General features: G+C 49.1%; 1 protein-coding gene across 7 annotated transcripts in view; it reads right to left on the minus strand.

Annotated features, from left to right (window-relative positions):
- Positions 1-5: 5 nt before the first annotated feature.
- Positions 6-21,663, minus strand: part of LOC144934409 (protein TANC2-like) — a 115,967-nt gene continuing 94,309 nt past the window's right edge. For all 7 annotated transcript variants that reach the window (XM_078860137.1, XM_078860135.1, XM_078860136.1 and 4 more), the window contains 13 exons: positions 21,031-21,139; positions 20,424-20,546; positions 16,818-17,054; positions 16,104-16,313; positions 14,496-14,616; positions 13,129-13,262; positions 12,083-12,206; positions 11,004-11,179; positions 10,619-10,751; positions 9,433-9,524; positions 7,668-7,814; positions 7,115-7,215; positions 6-3,898 (listed from right to left, as the gene is read on the minus strand). In XM_078860137.1, the coding sequence (XP_078716263.1) occupies positions 2,191-3,898; positions 7,115-7,215; positions 7,668-7,814; positions 9,433-9,524; positions 10,619-10,751; positions 11,004-11,179; positions 12,083-12,206; positions 13,129-13,262; positions 14,496-14,616; positions 16,104-16,313; positions 16,818-17,054; positions 20,424-20,546; positions 21,031-21,139 (3,415 nt within the window). In that variant the 3' untranslated portion in view covers positions 6-2,190. The remainder of the gene's footprint in view (positions 3,899-7,114; positions 7,216-7,667; positions 7,815-9,432; positions 9,525-10,618; positions 10,752-11,003; positions 11,180-12,082; positions 12,207-13,128; positions 13,263-14,495; positions 14,617-16,103; positions 16,314-16,817; positions 17,055-20,423; positions 20,547-21,030; positions 21,140-21,663) is intronic.

Raw genomic sequence — 21,663 nt, forward strand, 5'->3', positions numbered from 1 at the left:
TGATTTTACAGGTGGCGTTTAATACCGCTCAAAACCATGCGCATGGGGCCCACGATGAAAACCCAACTGTGTTATTCCACGCGCATTGTACAGTCATAACATAATTTGCAGTTCACGTCGCCGTGTGTTGTGTGCGAGGTATGAGTTGTGCCCCCGTATGGCTGCTGTTTGGTGTTAGGGTCCCTGCAGTAAGATGACGGTTGCGATTCTCACCTGGCTGGACTCCTCCACACAGCTCTGATCCGCCGCTTCGCCTGTCCTCAACGCCTCCGAAACCAAACACACAGCCTAGCCAGGGACCTGAAGGGAGCACGTGCCGGGAAGCTGCGTCTGGAGAGGGTCCGAGGAGGGGTAAGTTTCTGGGGAGCAGTAGAGAGGGGGGGGAGCACGTGTGCAGGACGAGCAGGGTGCGTGGTTCCCACGGACCTCCGCTAGCCGGATAAAGGTGTGCGGGGAAGAGTCACATATCCCCCCCCCCAACTCTGCTCAAAGTCCAAAGCAACTTGCGGACACCTACCTGCCTGATACGAGCGCACAACCTGGGGTGGCCGGGCTTGTAAAGCAGGCTGCTGCTGCTGCCGTTACCACTACGGGCCTTTGATATTTCCTAACGTGGATGTGATTTGTGCAATATGTAAGCCAGTTTAATGGATGTTGATACGTCTGTCAGATTTTTGTGGCGGGCTCAACTTGTAGCAACATTTACCAACTGCAATCACGACAAACCGCACAATAATGAATGTGCTCTTGTGGTACAGTGGGTGACAAAATAATAAACAGTTGCTTTATTTATTTTTGGAACGTAAAAATAAAAAATAAAATAACATTGAAGAGCATGAGCCGATGGGCCACTCTGCTGTCCTTCCGCGGCACCTCCGATTAGCACGGTTGGCTACGTACGGTGCGAACGATGTTCAACATACATACACCAGCTCTCCACAGGAGCTCCACCCCAGCTCCACAGCAGCTCGACACCAGCCCCACGAGTTCTACACCAGCTCCACAGTAGCTACACACCAGCTCCACACCAGCTCCAAACTAACTCCACACCACCTCCACAGTAGCTCCACACCAGCTCCACAGTAGCTCCACACCAGCTCCACAGTAGCTCCACACCAGCTCCACAGTAGCTCCACACCAGCTCCAAACTAACTCCACACCACCTCCACAATAGCTCCACACCACCTCTACAGTAGCTCCACACCAGCTCCACAGTAGCTCCACACCAGCTCCACAGTAGCTCCACAACAGCTCCAAACTAACTCCACACTACCTCCACAATAGCTCCACACCACCTCTACAGTAGCTCCACACCAGCTCCACAGTAGCTCCACACCAGCTCCACAGTAGCTCCACAACAGCTCCAAACTAACTCCACACCAGCTCAATACTAACTCCACACCAGCTCCACAGTAGCTCCACACCAGCTCGACACCAACTCCACAGTAGCTCCACACCAAGCTCAATACTAACTCCACACCAGCTCCAAAGTAGCTCCACACCATCTCCACAGTAGCTGCACACCAGCTCCAAACTAACTCCACACCCAGCTCCACACCGCAAGCATCTCCTCAGATGGCTGGCAGATGCCCTTACACATCTCATGGCTGCAACCAAAATGGAGTTTAATATTTCCACATTTTTTACAATCATTCAAGAGACTGAAAGTACAGTGTGCAGCTTTCACAAGCAGACAACAGCGACAAGAGGGAAAAAGCCCATCACCAGCACTTACGGCATGTGGCTCCAACAAGCTCACCCATTATTTTACAATCGAGGGATATCGTCCGTAAAACTAATTCTATAATTCACAAAGCAATGCTTTTACATTGGCATCACAAAAGCAAAAATTTATATTTTTAGGAATGAACATTAATTGTAATGAAACTCCTTTTAAGTTGACAGTGGTTCAACTGCAGAAATAAAGTCCCGACTCCGTCTCACCGCCGCCACCCATCCCCGCACTCCGAAACAACAAATATTACAATATTACAAATATGGCTGACTTAAGTTGCATTCTCCATTGTCTTAAATAACAATACACGATTTATTCTTTAAAACAGGTCATTAAGGTAAACGCAAGTCGATACTGATGGGCATGGAAGTAAATGTAAACTTTTAAAGTCAAACTCTGCTTCAATACCAAGTTCAAAAAAATAATGGGAGGGAAAAAAATGTCCCGCGACGCCTTCAAACATTGGATTCGACAAAAGGACGCTTTGGCAAGAGAGGGGAGCGGCAGGGCGGCCTCGGTTGCCTCACCACCCGCTCCACAACTGCACCCACGCTCTCCTGGTAGTCGTAAATCCCGCAAGCGTCTTCGTAACACGTCGAGCTCTCCCGCGCGAACCGCCTGCCCGGCATGACGACGCCGCCGCTGCCGCTCTGGGGGTGCGGAGCGTACGGGTCCGGCTCGCTCGCCTGCCAGCTGAAGGCCCCTCCGTTCGGGCGACCGCACTGAGCGACGCTCTCCGATTGCCACATTCCTGCCGAGGACGACAGGCCGTGGTCGTCGTTGTTGTAATAATCGTTACTGGTGCAGGGCGCTGGGTTTGACACGATGAGGTCCACGGACGAAGTGAGCCAGCCCCTACTCTGCTGACGAGTTGGCATCGGCGGGCACTGGGACAAGGGGACCGGCTGCTGGAGGGACGGCTGCTGGAGGGACGACTGCTGGAGGGACGGCTGCGTCCTCACCCTCTTGTCCGCTATGCCCATGAAGGGCCTGGAATAGCCCTTGCTGTCACACTGGCCGTACGGAGGGGATTCCATGGAGAGGCGCTCCTCTGTCCTGGACGATCGGGGGCCCAGCATGGTACAGGTGCGAAACTCATCTCGCTGGTTGCAGCTATAGGAGCGGCCGCCTCCTTCGGCAAGGCAGGGGGTGGAGGCGCGCAAGCCAGCATTCACAGACAAAAGGGACGAAGGGCACAGGGTGGTGTTGAGGCGTCGCAACTCGGAAGGGCCCATGCCAACGGGGCAGCTGTATGCGTTGCTTCCGAGGTCACCGCACAATCTAGATTTACTGCTGCTCTGTTGATGGTCAGGTACATCATAAGCCCCACCGCTCATGCACTGTTGAACATCGCCGCAGCCAAACATAGCAGAAGGTGGCACATTCATCTCCATGTATTGGTCAGCGATGCACTCTCCACAGGACCTTACGGACTGCAAGGGCCTGTTGCCGGCGAGGTCCACCTTCTGCTGGCAGATGGGCACGTTGCAGCTCTGGTAGCTCGCGGCCCTGTGCAGGGCGGAGACCGGCGCTTCGTATTGCATGTCCATGTCAGAATACCCATTGTCTCTGTTCCCAAGCCACTGCATGGGGGCTGGCGACGACATCAGCATTTGGTCCCCGCGGCCGGAGTCGTGTCGTGAACGGGGCATCATGAGGGTCTGCAGCCCGCGCCTGATCTCCGCCTGTCCACAAACGTCAGTCCCTATTTGGCACTTGGCCCTCATGTCCTGCTGCAGACCTCCGTGCCATTGCGTGTCTTCGTCCGGCAGCACAAACGACCGGCAGCGCTGCAGAATGCGCGTGGTCGGGGGAGAAGCGTTTTCACAGTCAAACTCTCCGTATGCGATGGACACGGCCCTTTGCAACATGGGCTCCGGGTAACTGCCGTCCCCCCTTCCCTGTCGCTCGCCATAGCGCTGCTCTGCGCTGGGGGGTCCCGGGTAGCAGACCTCTTCGTTTGGCATGGCAGCCACTTGATCGTCTTCTGCTTCTTGCTCCTCCGGCTCCTCTTCCTCCTCCGCCGGCTCCTCCTGGTGAGCGATGTGCTGCTGCTGCTGCCGGCATTCGTCCATGACGCGCGCCAGGAGGCGCGCCACCTCACGGTTCTCGGGGTAAAGTCTCGCCGCGTGCTGCAGGTCCTCGAGCGCCGCGAGGAACTGCCTGAGCTCGCAAATGCAGACACAGACACACGCATATAGATACAGACACACAGACAAATACAAGGATCCCCATGGAGCCTACACAGGCTGTTGGAGTAAGTTCTGTCAGTGAGCACCTATGAAGGCCGGCACGGTGTATGAGAGCGGTGGTGTGGCCAACACCACGCTCAGCCGCCTTTGGTTCCTAAGTGGTGATGTTTACACACTGCAGCAGATACTCATTTAAACTTGAGTTCACCTAGGTGAGGCCCATGACTGGTTTAGATAATCGTCAATGGTGTTGGCCACAAGTGGGAATCGAACTTGGGTCACCGGGTTGATAGCGCCGCATGCTAACCACAACAATAATGCTCCCTACAGGCACACACAAAGACCCCCACATAGCCTTCACAGACTGTTGTGGCAAGTGCTGTGCGTGAGTACCTATGAAGGCTCGTACGACACACAAAGGGGTGTGGGTGGTCAGCACCACGCCCAGCTGCCTTTGTCTTCCTGGTGGCAATGTTTATTACACACTGCACCAGGTACTCATTTGAGGCTCAGTCGACCTAGGGGGGAGGTCCAGGACCAGTTAAGATAAATCGTCACTGGTGTTGGCCATGAGCGGGAATCCAACTCGGGTCACCGGGTTGATAGCACAGCACGTTAACCGCAACACTCATGCTCCCCACATGTTCTCACAGACACACCCAGCACATTCTTACAAAACCACACAGATACACACAATCTAATAGAAGCGCTACCAGGGATGGTGGGGGGTAACAAGCATATTCATCACGTCTGTAAAAACATGTGCACATATGGGGCAAGAAGGATCTGCATGCTCTGCTGGACTGCTGTGACCCTTACTTTGCCTGACATACCGCACAAGGCTTCGGTACATTTTTCACTGGCAGCCTAACAGTGTTTGTACACGGCACATGTTTCCTTTAGAAATAAATATGGTGGTTTCTTCAGTTACCGGATAAGGATTTAAGCAGGGCAGCATTGTAATACGGCTGTGAGACATCGCTATAATCGTTCTTATACATGTGACTTATATGTGGCAAAGAAACATGATTTCCACGTTGTGGAATTTAAAAAAAATGTGTTATTTATTCCCTGCACCGAAGAAACATTTTCATGTTGTATATCCTTAGCAACCCAGTCAGGTGGCTCAGCGGTAGAACGAGCGGCTCGCAATTGGACGGTTGTGAGTTTAAATCTAGGTTGGGGGTTGACTCAGCCCATCATCCCTCTGGGGTTGATAAAATAGACCACTTTATGGAGAACTTAACTGTGGTTCTCCTCTTCTTGGTTCTTTCGGTAAAGTCACGTAGAAGGGAAGTAATACAATAATAAAAATAAAACAGACAGACCTGGTCTTCACCGGAGGACGGCTGCTTGCGTTGTGGCCGAAACGTCGTGAGAATTATTTTATTATGTTTTATTTTTATTATTTTATTACTTCCCTTCTACGTGACTTTACCGAAAAACCAAGAAGATGAATCCCTGCAGTCACGAAAGCTTTAAATCGAAATTTGTGGTTCTCCTATGGATGGACTCACCCCTGCCATAGGAAAGGAGAATTTACACCACTAGCTCAGGGTGGAAAACAGGAAATGAGCACCACCTCAGTGCTCATTTGAGCAGGAAATCACTTTGATTTGACATTCTTAGCGGATCAGAATGTTGATCCAGACTGGAGGAATCCGATGAGCTCTGAAGATCTTTTTCTCAGATCTCCAGTAGGGGCAGGTCAGCAAGTTACAACAGACAATAGAAAAACACGATAGGAGTGCAAAATAGAGAAAAAGTAAACAAGTCACTCAATTTAAATAAAGTTACTTAAAGTGCATACATTCTTGCAGATTTTTCAACACTACATGCAAGCTTAAGCAAGGCAGCAAAAACAGTCCCAGACCACACCAAGACAACACACATTCCCTCAACAAAATTGCACATTACAATTTAACTCTTGATACATGGGCAAGGATCAAAGTTACAAATCACATTTGAAAATGTGGTTATATCCAGTGCTAATATTCTGCTTCAGGATATTTTCTGAAGGCAGATTTACTATGTTAAGGGAGGAAACAAGGTTGTTCCAAAGATTGGTACTGCAACGTCAAAGGCTTATTCCAATTCTTATTTTCGGGATAGTTAAAAAGGAAATTAGATGAACGTTTTAGATTTATTTGGTTTGACAATGGGGTGAATGAATTAGCTAAGTATAGTACAGATTTGCCAATCAGGATTTTATGGATGAACAGGGTCTAATGGAGATGTATTCATGCATCAAGTGATGTGAGACTGGATTTTAAGTAGAGGTCTGAATGGTGGGTCCTGTATGGTACAATCAGTGCAAATTGAAGAGCAGAATGATAAAGTGGGTTTAGTGTGCCGTTAGTAGCTGATCTGTAAGCAGTCAGAGTAGTCAAAAAGTGGTGGGATGTTAGCTTTAATAATTTGCAGCTGAAAACAAATGGGGAAACAATGTTGATTTCTGTATATAAAAATATTAATTTTTTATTTGATTTTCTTTGAGATGTGATCAATATGGGGTTGGAATGCAAGTTTTGAATCAATCGGTAAACTGAAGTATTTGAAGCACTCCGTTTGTTGAATGATGTTGTGTCTGATATCCGTAATATGTGAAGGGAATTCAACTAGATTTTTGTTTCAAGAAAAAAGCATGATCTCAGTTTTATGGGGGATTTGGAGGCAATTTTAGTGATGACAATTGATAATGAATCAAGTCCAAATCATGTTAGAGATCCTGTTTGACTTCGTTTGGAGATACTAGCATTATAGTGTCATCAGCAAAGAGATGTAATTCTGAGCGATTTAAGTTTAGTCCAAGATTGTTTAAATATAAGAACAAAATTGGACCCAGCACAGAACGTTGCGGAACACCGTTTGTTATTTTTATATTTGTCTGCGAAATGTGATCACTATGTACCTTTTGCAAATCAGACTTTTGTACTATTGGACTCTCACCTAGTTATTAATATTGGTCACGTACTCATGTGTAAAAAAGCAGGTTCATTCGTACCCACGCTAAATAAACGATCGTGAACGTAGCTCGTGACATTTTTGTTATGAATCTGTAAACTAATTTATGGTGTTTCTAAAAACGCAGTGCAAATTTGTCTCGGCATTAAACATATCTGCGTGGAAATTAGGAATGCTTTCTGCATGTACCATGACCATATGCCCACAATAAATGGCACGTCACCTGCTGCTGCGCTTGGCACGTGCCCGGGCGTACAGCGCTTCGTGCGACCTTGGCTTCAGCTCCAGGGCCTTGGTAGCAAACTCCTCCGCCAGCCCATAATCCTGGCAGCATCACACGGGGTGCACAGCGTCGTCGGTGTTAACCACATGCCGCCACCCCCAAACTCGCCAGCTGCACAGCGCTCAGGTGCGGAAACCACGCCTGAAAACAATTTGCACCTCTCTGGAGACACCTGCACTTAAGCCTGCTAAGCTGCAGTAATTCTGAGAGATTGTTCTTTCATTATGGGACAAATTACGTGAGCAGTCTTGCCGCGTGGCTCAGTGGTTGCTTGTCTGGCTCAGCAGGCAGGTCTCTGCCAGGTCAGCAGGGAAAAAAAAATTGCATTATAAGAATTTATATCACAGCAGATGGCAGCTTGTAGTCAGGCAAAATGAGGTTCGTTAGGAGACGTGACAGTAGAGGAGAAAGGACGGCGGGAATGGTGGTTCTGCGCAGGGTGGCTGAGAGGGTGAGCACGAGTGGGGCAGGGTGTGACGAGATGGGGCCTCACATTGAGCTTGCGGCGACAGCGAGACAGGTTGAGGTAGAGGGTGACGCGCAGGTCCTGAAAGGTGCCCATCTCCTCCCCAAAGCTCTCTCGGGGGAACCTCTTCAGTGCCAAATGGTAGCGCTGAGCTGCCTCCTTCATCCGCCCCGACTGCTCGCATGCACAAAAGAGAAAGGTCCACAAATTAGCCCCTTACATCCTAGGGGCAAGTTTTAGCATATCTTGCGGTGCTCGTCAACCTGAACTCGTGTCATTATATTTTACACGAGCTAAAATATCATGAGAGCACGTCGGACACCGGTACACAGGACAGCAATAAAACATTTGAAAACGACATCTTGACGACCGAGGCAGCTGTGAAGGCTGCGAGAGCTTTGACTTTCACTCCCTCCACTTTGAAACGAATGAAACAAGACGAGAGTGTAATGTGGGGATGATATTTTGATTTCATAATAGCTCACATCCATGGCCTGGTTTGCAGGGAAATCCCAAGAGAAACATCGACAATGCACCCTGGCACCAACATGGCATGACAGAGCGCTCGGCGTTGCAACCACAGCGCGGAGGAAAGGTGGGTTCACGATGCGGTTGTGTCTTGTGTGTTAGTATAAAGTTGAGGGATGACTAGCAACCAAACAAATATTATACTACGCTACCAGAGACACGAACTACGGTGCCGTACAGGGCTAGTTTCTAACTCGGGCGGCAGGACTCGACAAGGACTTCCTCCACACCGGTTAGATGTGAGCCATTGCAGCAAGAACTTGTCTATTAACCGTAGCCTCCCAGGGAGCCTGAGTGTAAAGTGAGAAATGCTCAAGGAGAGAACCCGGGAAAGCTCAGAGGCCTGGGATTGATACCAAGACTGCTAAATCCCAGAAGTGAAGACCACCCTGTGAAGTGGACTCAGGAACCATTTTAGTCTTCATTTATAACACAACCGGTTGCCCTCCTGGATCCGTGTGGTTATCCCATTCTGAGCAGTGTGCCTGTAGTACCCATTGCTATACTGTGCCACCATTCACAAACAACATGAACAATGCAAGTCATGTCTAGAATAACATTAAGTAACAAAGACAAGGATTAAAGTTATTCACAGTTTGTTAGTTTTGGCAGAGGTATGAGTAGCTGCACTAATGAAACAGAAGATAATGCAGCAGTCCTCCTGCTGTGTTTTTTTCACACCTGATGACGGTCGCTTGTGTCGTGATCTATACTTTTTTATACCTACGTGACTTTACCAAAAGAACCAAAGAGTATGAGTATAGAAGATAATGCCTTTTCACCCACCAGCTGATTTCTCTTATTTGTAGGTACTGCTGTTCATATCCCGACGTTATTTTTTTTTCAATTAATTCGTTGATTTTAAAGCTGTATTTTTTTCTTACGTTAATGGTTTTCACAAAACTTCTTTACTTGCAACAGTGATTGCTTTATCTCCATCTGACAACGCTATCTCCATCTAACAACATTCAGTCCACAACATCCGTCATCGCTGAAAAAAATCTTTGTGTTATAAACAGTCCCTTACAGGGCCAGCCAGCAACACCACCCTCCCTTTTTATTGTGGAGCCGTCTATTAGTTCAGGATAGGTGTGGCACACAGCCGTCATTTAACAACGGCTCTATTATAACAGTTGTTGATGTAACAAACCCGACGCGAGTTCGCCATGAAAAACCTGTAACGGATTTCGGAGTGTCGCAGCCTGGAGTGTGTGGCGCAGCGCCCGCTGCTGTGCCAGTCGGCAAGTAGACCCCTGTGCCCCACCTTGTAAAGTTCGTTCCCCTCCTCGATCACGCGGTTGAGCAGCAGCACCGTGATGTCCGGCTTCGACGTCGCCATGGCCCAGGAGGCGGGGCCTACGTGCCGGAAACGAGACATTGAATGCCAGTGTCACTTCCCTCTTCTCAAAAGCATTGCCAAAGAGAATCAATAAATTATATTGGGAATTTTAGGCTATTTTATCTGAATTGTGCCATCATTGTCACATCTTGAGATTAATATATTTGGATATTTCGCAGAGCAGTGCAACCCGTTGTGTCAGAGAATGGCCCGCAGAAGTGGAGAATAGAGAGCTACGTTTGAGATCACTTCAAATGATTTATGGGCTCCATAGGAAATGGACAGCACTGTGGAAATTGAATGTTATAGGCCTTGAGATCATCTAGGCTGAGTACAGCCTTTTTGCCAATCCACTGCTGGATGAGGGCCTCCCCAGGCCGCGTCGGCCACGGAGTTTGTTTAATTGGTCTTCAGCACGCTCGTCAGTGCAGGTCGGTTAAGTGAGGGCCGTCCAGGACCATTTCACCTATAGATCACAACTGCCCAGAAATAGAACGCAGGTCTCAGGGTTCATAGTGCAGTGAACTATCACCATTTCACGACTCCCCCCACCGTATTGTTTGTGGACAAACCTTTGGTTGCCATGACGTTTACAGTCCACACTGCCCGATGTGTAACCGAGCCTGTATGGCATCACGAGGGCACTGGAAAGTACATTTGAGTGAAACCAGTGCCAGATTGTCCTAGTAGCAAAAGTAGCTACATATGCTACAGGCCCCGCACTTTCAAGGGCCCCGCGCTAAATGCTTTGAAGCTATCAATTCCGGTTCAGTGATTCTGCACTTGCTCTATTACTATAGTACTATACTGCCTTCAACTTTTATGAATGACTGGGTGTTTAAGGTTAGCGATTTGTCGTATTATCTGGCTGTATAGCAAATGAAAAAATACAATAACTTTACTATGCAAGTAAAAAATGTGTGTTTTAATGTGTTTTTTTAATTTAGGGCCCCTTTATAACATATCCTACAGGCCCTACACTAGCTTAATCCTTTACTGAGTGAACCTTAGACCACAAGGCACATCAACGAGACCTATGGCCGGCCCAAACGTCAGTATGATGCGTTTACTATTTGCTATGAATGATAAACCTGTGTGCACAGGCACCTACCTAGGTTTGCACCCTTCTTGAGCAGAGCAAGCACCACGGCCGTGTTCCGGCAGCCGATTGCGCGGTCCAGCGGTCGCATGCCACTCTCGTCCACATGCTCCATATTGGCTCCATGCTCCAGCAGGAACTGCACCTGGTGGAATACATTTTGCATTTACAATGCAGTCCAAAAAGATGGCCCAGAAACATCCTCGCAGTCAATCACCGAGAGAGTGGAACGGCCGTTCTCAGGAAACTTTTAACCCAGATCAACCAACCTCGGCGATGTAGTTTGGGCAATGTAGTTTGGACGATGATTTAAGTTCCGTTTCCTCAATAATGAAGGTAAGTATGCTTCCGTGTATATTCACGTTAAAACTGGTAAACAAAATGGCATCCTGCTGACCACTTCGGCGTCGCCGTGGAAGGCAGCCAGGCCCAGCGGTGTGCGGCCACTCCGGTCGGCGTGGTTCACCGGAGCGCCGTGCGCCAGCAGCGTCTGCACCACGGCCAGGCGGCCCTTCAGGCAGGCCCAGCTCAGGGCACTGAGCCCCTCGTGGTCCGCCACAGACACATTTGCACCTGCCATAAAATAAAACGTCAAAGACAATCGGCATTTGTTGCACAGGGCACAGAGCTGTCATGGAAACGTGGGGCAGTGACGTGGACGAGTGCGAGCGCAGTTTCCGCTTGACGCAGAGCTTCGCGGTTTGAGCCCAGCAGTCCACCCTGGTTAATAATACAGGTGTGTTCACTGTTAATACTACACGCTTCTATGAAAGTGGACATTAAAGATGCTGTGATGTAATTTTGCAAACAGAGTAAGTCACATGTGCTGGTATCATACATCAGACAAAGCACTTTAAAGTTTCTACACTATGGGAACCTCATTTGCCAGTAAAAATATAATAATTGGTTTTTTACCCTTCTATCTGGCAACATATGGTCCAACCCATGTGAGACTAGGCTCTAAGGAAAGCTGTCTCGGGTGTGGACCAATCAACTTCAAGGACAGTGCACATTATCAGAGTTATGTCTTTTGTTTGTATTATGACTGCAGGTATTGCGGTCTATGCAAACATGACTCCTTGTAAAAAGGTGTCAGTTTTGTTGCCAGATAGAAGGGTAAAAAACCAATTATCACTTTAAAGTTGCTTCATTGGGAAAACCAGAGCAGAATCACCCCCTACTTATTCATTAATTCTTATTTTGCAGGCTGGTAAAGTGTTTACCTTGTGCCACAAGGGGACAACTTCCAAAGGTTGAGATGAGGTGGCGAGTTGTCGAGGTATTTAAACAAGTGCCACGTCGGCAGAAATCCTTATTCGGTCACTCAACGACAAATACAAAGCAGTCTCCACTGCTTGGAAAAGCGGCCGCGTAACGTTTATTCGGCATCAGAGCTAGGCGAATGCCCGTGCGTGGTGCGTGGTGTGTCATGCGGTGTGTCGTGCGAACGGGGTGACGCGACGTTGTGCACCGAACCCCTGGACAGGAGCACGTCCACGGTGTTGGTGTGGCCCTCGCAAGCGGCCGCCATGAGCGCCGTCCGGCCTCGCCTCTCCGGCGCGTCTGGTTCTGCCCCGCGCCGCAGGAGGAGCAGCACCACCTGTGTGCACGGCACATGGGGCAGGCGGACAGGTTCTGTGTCGTGCGTTAGTCCTCCAGAATCCGGCGATCCATATACACAGTGGGACCAAAGTCTCAGTTTGGAACCAGGGTACAAGGAGTGAGGGCAAAGTCCTTTTTGGATAGTCTTGGAAGGAAACAAGGGGTACCGAGGACATTTAGTAACAAGTTTGCGATAACAGATTAAACGCTATCTTGGATTAAACAGCTATTACCTTAACATGCGCTGTTCATGAGAATGTTTTCCCCTTTTTCTGGCAACAAAACAGCTGTGTTAAGATGTTAAAACACCAAACTGAAACCTTTAACAAGGAATCATGTCTGCATTAACCACAATACTTGTGGTCAGAATGCAAACAAAAACATGTGCTGTTCATATTCGAGTACATACAAGGGGTTAATCGTTTTCACATATGATTGGTTAAGCATGAAATTATTTCACCCCTCTCATAATTTGATGAACTGTAACGTTCAGCATAACGACACAAATCAAATATATTATTTTTCTTTTAAATTGTGGTAAATTTAGTTTGCACGGGGTCAAGTTACCCTATTGCATGGTCACATGTATCGTAAAGACGAAACCAATTTCTCACATGCATGATTCTATGCCTTGCATCATAAACATAATAATTTAGTTTTATTGAAGAATCGATTCATCGTTACAAACTCCACGTGAGCTAGGTCCAACCTTGACCTACCCTTAATGAGCATTATTTATGTGAGCTTGAAGGCAAATTATGAACGTTGTTCACACAAAGCTGGACACCGTAAGCCTAGGCTTGCCATCAGGAATCACGTGCTTGCCATGAGGTCACTAGTTTTCTCGGTGTCCTTTGAGCACATTCTGCCACCCACGCCAGGAGCGGGAGGTAGCGAGAGGGGAGACAGGCACTCATCACCTGCCAGTGGCCCTGCCGAGCGGCGCTGATGAGCGGCGTGACCCCTCGCCGACCGGCCTGGGAGAGCAACGCCCCTCGCTCCAGCAGCAGCTCGCACACCAAGAGCCGCCCGCGGCCCGCTGCCGCCGTCAGCGCTGTGGTCGTAACCCGGGGGGGGGGGGGGGGCGACATCACACGCCATTGCAATGCACTGCAGCCCTCCATCACTTCCCCACGGGCGTCACAAAGTTGTTTATGGATAACCTTAGTCAAACTTTAGCATGCACGGCAAGAATATGTAAGGTTTGTCAGAATGAGGGCAGACACGGGATCAAAATGATCTACACGACTTTAAAGATTTCTTCGGAGCTTGCAGGCAGGGTTCAAAATACAGCAGGCAAGCAGCAAAAGGGTGAAATGGAAAATTGTAAGCGCTAATCATTTTTTGTAGGCATTTCTCAGCACAAGCATTTCGAGAGAGATAAAAATATGCATCTGGACAAAAGTGAAGTGGCGACTTCAATAAAACGCAACATTTACATTCCAATGTTACACGCGGTGGCTGTGCCATGGGACGTCAAGTGAGGTCACGCAGACCCAAGCTATAAAGAAGAGAGGCAGCGCTGCCTGATGCTGCAGGCTGCCCCTCAGGGAACCCGCACACCAACCATCTTCCTGCCACCGCCCTGAGTTATGAAATCCCATTACAGTCCACCCATCCACTGAGTGCCTGCAATTTGTCCCCGTCAAGTCGGCCCCCACGTTCCGCCTCCTCACAAGCATTTTCACGTACCACCACCACCACCACCACCACCACAAAATATTGATTATTATAAGCCCTCCAAATTCAAGGTGACTTTGTCAGGCAGCGCAACCATTTCCATTTGTTCACAATACAGAAATGGCTCGCTCCACTGCCAACACCGAAACCAGTGGTAGGTGCAGATTGAGTCTTTTTCATAAATCATGGGGCACAAGCAGTAGATGCAACCGGCCTAATCACGGAAGCTATTCGTCTAACGAGTACCCCAACCCTCACTGTGTAGCTTAAGCGTTAATTGGGTAGTCCTACTTCGATTGTCTGTGGGTTTGGCAACTTGCCAGGCTCAGATGTTGCACAAACTTCAGCAACCGGGGAAAATGACCTTCCATGTACGTGTGTGCACTCGGCGATTCGCAGGACTTTGGAACTGGATTTGGCTTAATTACCTGCAGTAAAACGCAAAACATAAATGCTTATGTACAGGGAATGGCAAAAGGGAAAAAAAGATGCCACACTTCTTAGTGCAAGGTTTGAAAACATCGAGAATGAACTTAACAGCACAGTCAGTGCCATGGCACAGTGGTGGTTTGGGAGGAGCCATGACTGGGATCAATAAAAATCCCACCTGTTTCTCCCCACAGGGTGTCAAAGGCATCGATCTGTACACGGCTCCCTTCCCCACCCTCTTCCTCCTCCTCTTCGTGCTCGCTTGACAGTGATGGAAGACTTAGTAGGTATTCCACGACCTGGTGGAGGGCACAAGGAACGTTTATTCACCTGCTGCTCTCTGAAAGGGAAAAGCACTCGGTTTATGCTATGTAAGTGGATTATTTGAAAAGTATCCTGCCTCATGTTTGCTTGCTGTTCCACATGTGTTTTTTTTTCTGCCTGTGGATATAAAGTGGGCGCAGCATTTCCGACAACTGTGCACTTGTGTCATGGGAAAACCCATTGCAATGAAACATGCGTGCGGTTTCCACTCTTCTGCACTTGTCCCAACAGGCGAGGGAGAAAGAGGCGCAAGTGTGTGTGTGTGTACGTAAGTGTGGGGAGCAGTCGTGCAACGGTTAGTGCGCTGTGCTACGAACCTGGTTACATCGAGTTCTTTTTCCCTCACGGCCAACACGAGTGACGATTATCTGAATAGGTACTGGTAAGTCGACTCAGCCTCAAATGAGCGCCTGGCGCGATGTGCAAACAAAGGCGGCTGGGCGTGGTGCTGGGAACAACCCACTCCCTAGTGTGTCGTGCCGACCTTCATAGGTGCTTGCTAACAGCACTTGCTCCAACAATCTGTTAAGGCGATACGGGGGATCTTTGCCTTTGTGCATAAGTGCACACGTCCACAAGACGTCCACAAAAAGGCAGTTTACACGTTCACTAGGCAACAGAAATCATGAATCCAGTGTTGGAGATGGGTGTGAATACGCATATACATATTCTGTAACAAAGCAAAAAGGGAATACACCGACAGTGGTGCTTAAACATGAATTAAAAATGAATCTGATTTATTGTTAATACTGCCTAACAATTGAAACATGTACATTCGGCTGATATTTCAGGCAATGCTCTGAAGGGCCTTTGTCCAAAATATCACCCTTACGAATAGGGTGCTGCTATACGGCAGTGTTAAACACTCATGTGCAGTCTTTTTAATGCACACATAAAATGTAAACGTGCAGCCCTGAAATTTTTTGCTCACGCCACTGCTACCCGAAGGACCTCCACTCCAGAAGGTATTTGGTCGAGCAGACGTGTATGAAGAGGTGGGCGTACCCACAATATACCCCACCTGCACATGACCTGCCGATCGACTGCAGTGTACGAGTCACGCTGCTGGGTGGGCGGCGGTAGGGCGATTTTAGAAACATCGTCTCAAATACCGCACGGGAAGAAGGAATCAAACCGGTGACCTCTGGATCACTAATCATTGCACCATGGCACCTAAATATTCCACACATAAAGTAATTTTAGAGCCATCTGCTACGCTTGCCCAGCCATCAGGCGGAGCTAAAAACTGCCGCGTGCGTGTTGCCGGCATTCGAAAAGCAACGGGTGAGTTTATAATTGTATTTTGAGCTCAGAAAGCCATTCGTCAGCACCAGGGGATGCCAGATGGGTTCCATTTGTACATCCTGCAGAAGCGTGCGTTTGGAGAGGGGGTGGGTGGGGAGTGGGGGCGTGCGTGGGCAAGGACGATCGGTTAGCCCCAATAGCGGGAACACTTGCTCACCTCCACGTGGCCCATGCTGGCAGCGGCGGTGAGCGCCTGCTGGGCCGCCTGCCTCTTGCTGATCTGACCTGGCTGACCCTGCTGACCCGGCTGATCTGGCTCATCTGGCTGGCTCCAGTCCATGGTGGCCACAAATTCCACGGTGGCCAAGTGGCCTTGCAGTGCGGCGTGCACCAGGGCACAGCGGCCCTCCCGGTCAATGCGCGGCACCTGCGGCGCCAACACGTGTCAAAGGATGAGAGCTTTGCCAGGTAATATGTGTATAGATGTTGGTGCGAATTCATGTTCCCGTACAGACATAGGAATACTTTAAAACAGAAATTTGTGGATTTTTTTTTGCAACACACTCATTATTAACGATGCCTTAAAACATGACTGTATCATGCGTGTAGCTTTACAGCTCTTTAGTCAATCGACTGCTGGATGAAGGCTTCCTATTGCCGTGCGAGTCGTGGGGATTATTTGACCACAGTTCACACCGATCCTCGCAAGGTTGGTGAAGACAGCCTATAACACCCGTTGTACGCATGCGTTCGCCCATCCAGGCACTAACTCGGCTCAACTCCGTTCAGCTTCTGAGAGCTGACGAGATTGAGCTCATTCCCCGTGATTTGGTCCCTAAGCGGTCTCGTGACTTTAAGCGGCGACACTAATCGAAGGATTGATGCCACCCCCGACACGGAAATGCGCCGCGAGTGAGCAGAGGGGGGCAACCTGGGCATCCCCGTGGCAGAGCCTGGCGACAACGTCTGTGTGGCCCGCGGCGGCGGCATGGCTGAGCGCCGCCACGCCACTGGCGCCCGTGCCGTCGGGGCACGCGCCAGCATCCAGCAGCAGGGAGACAGCGTCGCCGTGGCCCAGGTGAGCGTGCACGCACAGCAGCGGCGCTCCCGACAGCGCCTCCGTGCCGCTCTCCACGTCCGCGCCCGCCAAGATCAGCAGCCGCGACACCTGACGAGGAACCGGACGCACGCGCGCGCACACACGTGTGTGTGTGTGTGAATACCATCGTCATCGTCGGCCGCGGTCGATCCACTTCTGGAAGGGTTGGCGAAGCAGTTGCAACTTCACACGGTCCTGCGATGTAGCAATCCAGGTTGCAGCCTGACCATGACATCATTGCTCCATTTCCACTGTCGACGCTCTCTCGGCTGCATTCCCTCCCTCACCTGGCACTGCCCAAGCAAATTTCTGTTCTTAATAATCAACGTGTGACTTCTACTGCGTCATAGTCACCATCGTGCCGTGAGTTAATGTAAGTGGTAAGCTCATGTTAGACATATAGCAACTAGCATTTGTCCGTCCAAGGACGGGTGTATTGCAGTAAATCTGAAACTTGTAAGCGAAAAGCAGACCGTGACGTGATATTCATTGCATTAATGCGTGTGCAATTTGTAAGGGCGCGGTGACATAGACTTATTTCATTTCAAGGTTATAATCCCTTGTTCATCATGACGTCCTTTTTACTTTGATGTCTCAATAGCGTCACGGAGATCACATGACGTGAGGGTTCTGCCTTTGTAGTGAGGGTTGTAAGTTGACGCCGAGGAGGGGGGAGGAGGCGCCTCGGCCTCCCATGTGGAGTGACGTCAGCCACTAATTATTATGAATGGGGGGGGTGTCCATTTGGAGGACGTCACCTTATCATGATTATTAATGAGGGGGGCTGTTCGATGTGGAGTGACGTCACTTGCGCATGATTATTAATGAGGGGGGCTGTTCGATGTGGAGTGACGTCACTTGCACATGATTATTAGTGAGGGTGGGGGGAGCACTCCATATTGAGTGATGTCACCCACTCATGATCATTAATGAGGAGGGGTGGGGGAGGTGTCCATTTGGAGGACGTCACCTGCTCATGAATATTAATGAGGGGGGCTGGTCGATGTGGAGTGACGTCACAAGCGTTAAGGGCAGACATTCCTGGATGATTAAAGTAGGTATTTGCCTCCATCACGGTTTGATGAAGTTCCATGATTTGGTGCCGCGATTCGATTCAAGAAGAGATTTTTGTAACTCTGTTTCAGGCGCAACATGAAAGCGCCATAAACTCAATGTAATCAATACTCAGTTACACAACTAATTATCAGACACTCAGCTCACTGAATAAACACAACCCTAGCTGGTATTGCTCAGTGCCATGGCTAGGGCAATGAGATAAGGCCAAGAGACTGGATAAGTGACTTCACTCGAGCTTGGGGCTTCTGTTTACGGTTAAACTAGCGGGAAGTACCTGGCGTTGCCCGGGCGAAAAAGACACACACACATCGACTTACACACACACAGATATCGACCCACACACACAAACACATCGACTTCCACACACACGCACATATGGACTCAAACACACAGACATTTATTACACTCACACACACATAGCGTTACACACACATGGCGCTACACACACACATGGAGTTACACACACACACACACACACGAAGTTACACACACATCGACTCACACACACACACACATCGACTCACACACACACATCGACTCACACACACACATCGACTCACACACACACATATCGACTTACACACACATATCGACTAAGACACACACAAATCGACTAAGACACACAAATCGACTATGACATACACAAATCGACTTACACACAAGGATCCCCCATTTAGCCTTAACAGACCGTAGGGGCAAGTGCTGTTAGCGAGCACCTATGAAGGCCGGCACGGCACACGAGGGGGTGGGTGGCCAACACCACGCCGGGCCGCCTTTGTCTCCCTAGTGACGATGTTTACACATCGCACCAGGTACTCATTTGAGGCTGAGTCGACCTAGGGAAGGCCCGGGACCGGTTCAGATAATCGTCACTGGTGTTGGCCGTGATCGGGAATCGAACCCGGGTCGCCAGGTTCATAGCGCAGCGCGCTGACCGCTACACTACCGCTCCCCACAACTTACACACACATATCAACTCACACACACATACATAGACTCGCACACACATCGACCTACACACACACATATGGACTTACACACGCAGACATATCGATTAACACACACATATTGACTCACACACACACACATAGACATACACAGACACATTGACTTATCGACTCACACACACACACATTGACTTACACACTCACATAGACGCACACACACACAGACTCACAAGCACATGGAACTATAACGACAACCGCCATTCGCCACTAAATGGCAGTGACGTCACCACGACGCTTGTGCCAGGCCATGTGCACCTTGAGGCCACGTGAAGTGTCGAACGCTCGCTGGCAGGAGGTCACGGGGCAGACCCAGGTGCCACGGGTCGACTGACTGAGATGACCGAGATGACTGGCTGATGCACCACCTGTGCCCCCTACTGTGCCAACTTGCTGTGCTTTAGCCACCCGGCGCTCCGCTCGTTGTTGTGAGCATCGCTCCTCCGCCCTTATCGACCCAATCAAGCGTAATTGACATAACGTCACTGCTCAACCCCCGTACTGAGGGGGCAAGTGTAAATATGATAGAATGAAGACGTAATAGCAATGAGAATATTTATTGGTTTGCCCCTGCGCAGTAAGTGATATTACATGGCTGCTCATGACTCAAGAATAGAGAAAAGGCTATTCTTTCCCTCGAACCTGATTCTTGTGAGCAGGACAGTGATACAGTATTTAGAAAAGTACCTATTTTCAAAGAGAAAACGTGTGCATAAGTGTCATGCAGTCACGTAAAGATGTGGTCGCTAAAGCAAAGATAGTGGGGAATAATAGGCATTTTGTATATAACAATTTAATAGTAGCAGTTAGTAGTCGGGGAGAAAAATCGTGTTACTTAGGATAACTGTCATAAAACATTGGTTAATCCCTGTCATTAAATCTAACCTATAAAAGGCAATTTATAATGAGTAAACAGACATGGTAATAAATGTTTGAAGGGAGCTGTAAATCTGTGTGTGTTACCTTGCAGTGTCCACGCAAAAGAGAATTCCCCCCTCACCCCCACCGAACGCGCGTGACTTGGCAGGGGCCCTCCGCCCCACCGAACACGTGTGAGTTGGTTGGGTCGAGCATGCGCTAGCTAATAAATAACCAAAAACAGCACTAAATCGCTTATTAAACTACTTTAAATGTGACGGACGCGAAATCGGAATAGCGCTGGCTCAACACGGGGCTTATGGCGTGGTACCTGGATACTTTTTTTAAATGTTAACCCCACGATTTGCGAGCCAAATCCTTTGCAAGTTTCGGCCACCAACATACAGACAGACAAACAATGCCTTTTATAGGTAAGAGAAGAAGTTCAGCTCACCGATGGAGTCAACGGTAATTGTAATGATTGTGGGTGGGGGCGCACCTTGATGTTGGGTGTGTAGAGGTTGCGAAGGGAGGTAAGGGCTGCCGAAAGGCCATCGGTGCTGTGCGCCACCCACAAGGCTTGTAGCACACTGGATGAGATGCCTGGTCGCTTACTAAGACCCTGCATGCACACGCGCACACACATCAACTTTACTTTGTAACCAGGCAACATCCACTGAGGCAAATGCCTCTTTTTGCAAGGGCAACTTGAGGGTGCAAAGAAAGTATGGTTAAGAATATCTTGGGGTAGGAAAATAAATAATGCAGCCATTAAAATCAACCAAGATCTGAAAAACATGTTTCTTAGCTAAATAAAATACAGTATAAATAACACACGTGTAACATTGATCATCCAAACAATCGCCTGCGAATTCTACACAGCTGCAAAAGGTTCAGCGCTGTGATATGACACCAGCCACCAGAGCTGCTCAGCCACGTACGACGACAAGAACACAATGGCAACATCACTCATCAGTGTAGTTTGTTCGGGGAAACAAAATGTTTGGGCTTAAGAGAAAGGTTCAGGATATGAATTATAGATAGCACCGTGGAAAGGGATCGGTACTGGTGTGTGTGTGTTCGGGGAGGGTGGGTGGAAGACTCGCCTTGTAGATGTGTGCTTTGAGGATGTGGTGTCCCAGCTCCAAGGTTTGCTCTGGACTTAGTGTGCCGCCCTGACGTGAGAGAGCCATGGCGAGCAGTGCGTGCCCACTCCTGACCAAATATACACGAGCACATGCAAACACGAGCGCACACACACACACAAACAAAAACAAAAGTGTTAGTCATTTCAATTAAATACATCCCGATATGGCGAAGGACTCTGTGTGTCACCCCATCATTCGTGCATTGTAAAAAAAAGTCGCAATTCCAGGAAGCAGTAAAATGTACGCTTTATTTATTGCAATCGCTGCATGAAACACAGCATAATGTGCTAATAACCGAAAGCGCATGCTTACTGTCTTTTCTACATCCACTCAGAGAGTGATGGGTCCTGTGTAGTGGCAGATCCAGACGCCCATGGTGGGGGGGGGGGGAAGGCGAGCCTCCGCTCACCCCAAGTGATCGACTGTTCTCGACAATTAACACTCAACCCCTGTGCATGTCGGTGCTGATGTAGTGGAACATGCCTGGTACAGACCATTAATCACGGAGGTGAAGGTAGCGACATGCCTCGCACAAATTGCTCACGTTATTCCAGGCAGGGTCTCTTTATTCAGAGAGCCAATTGTCTTTTG

The sequence above is a fragment of the Lampetra fluviatilis genome, chromosome 10 (genome assembly GCF_964198595.1).
Source record: "Lampetra fluviatilis chromosome 10, kcLamFluv1.1, whole genome shotgun sequence".
Lineage (NCBI taxonomy): Eukaryota > Metazoa > Chordata > Hyperoartia > Petromyzontiformes > Petromyzontidae > Lampetra > Lampetra fluviatilis.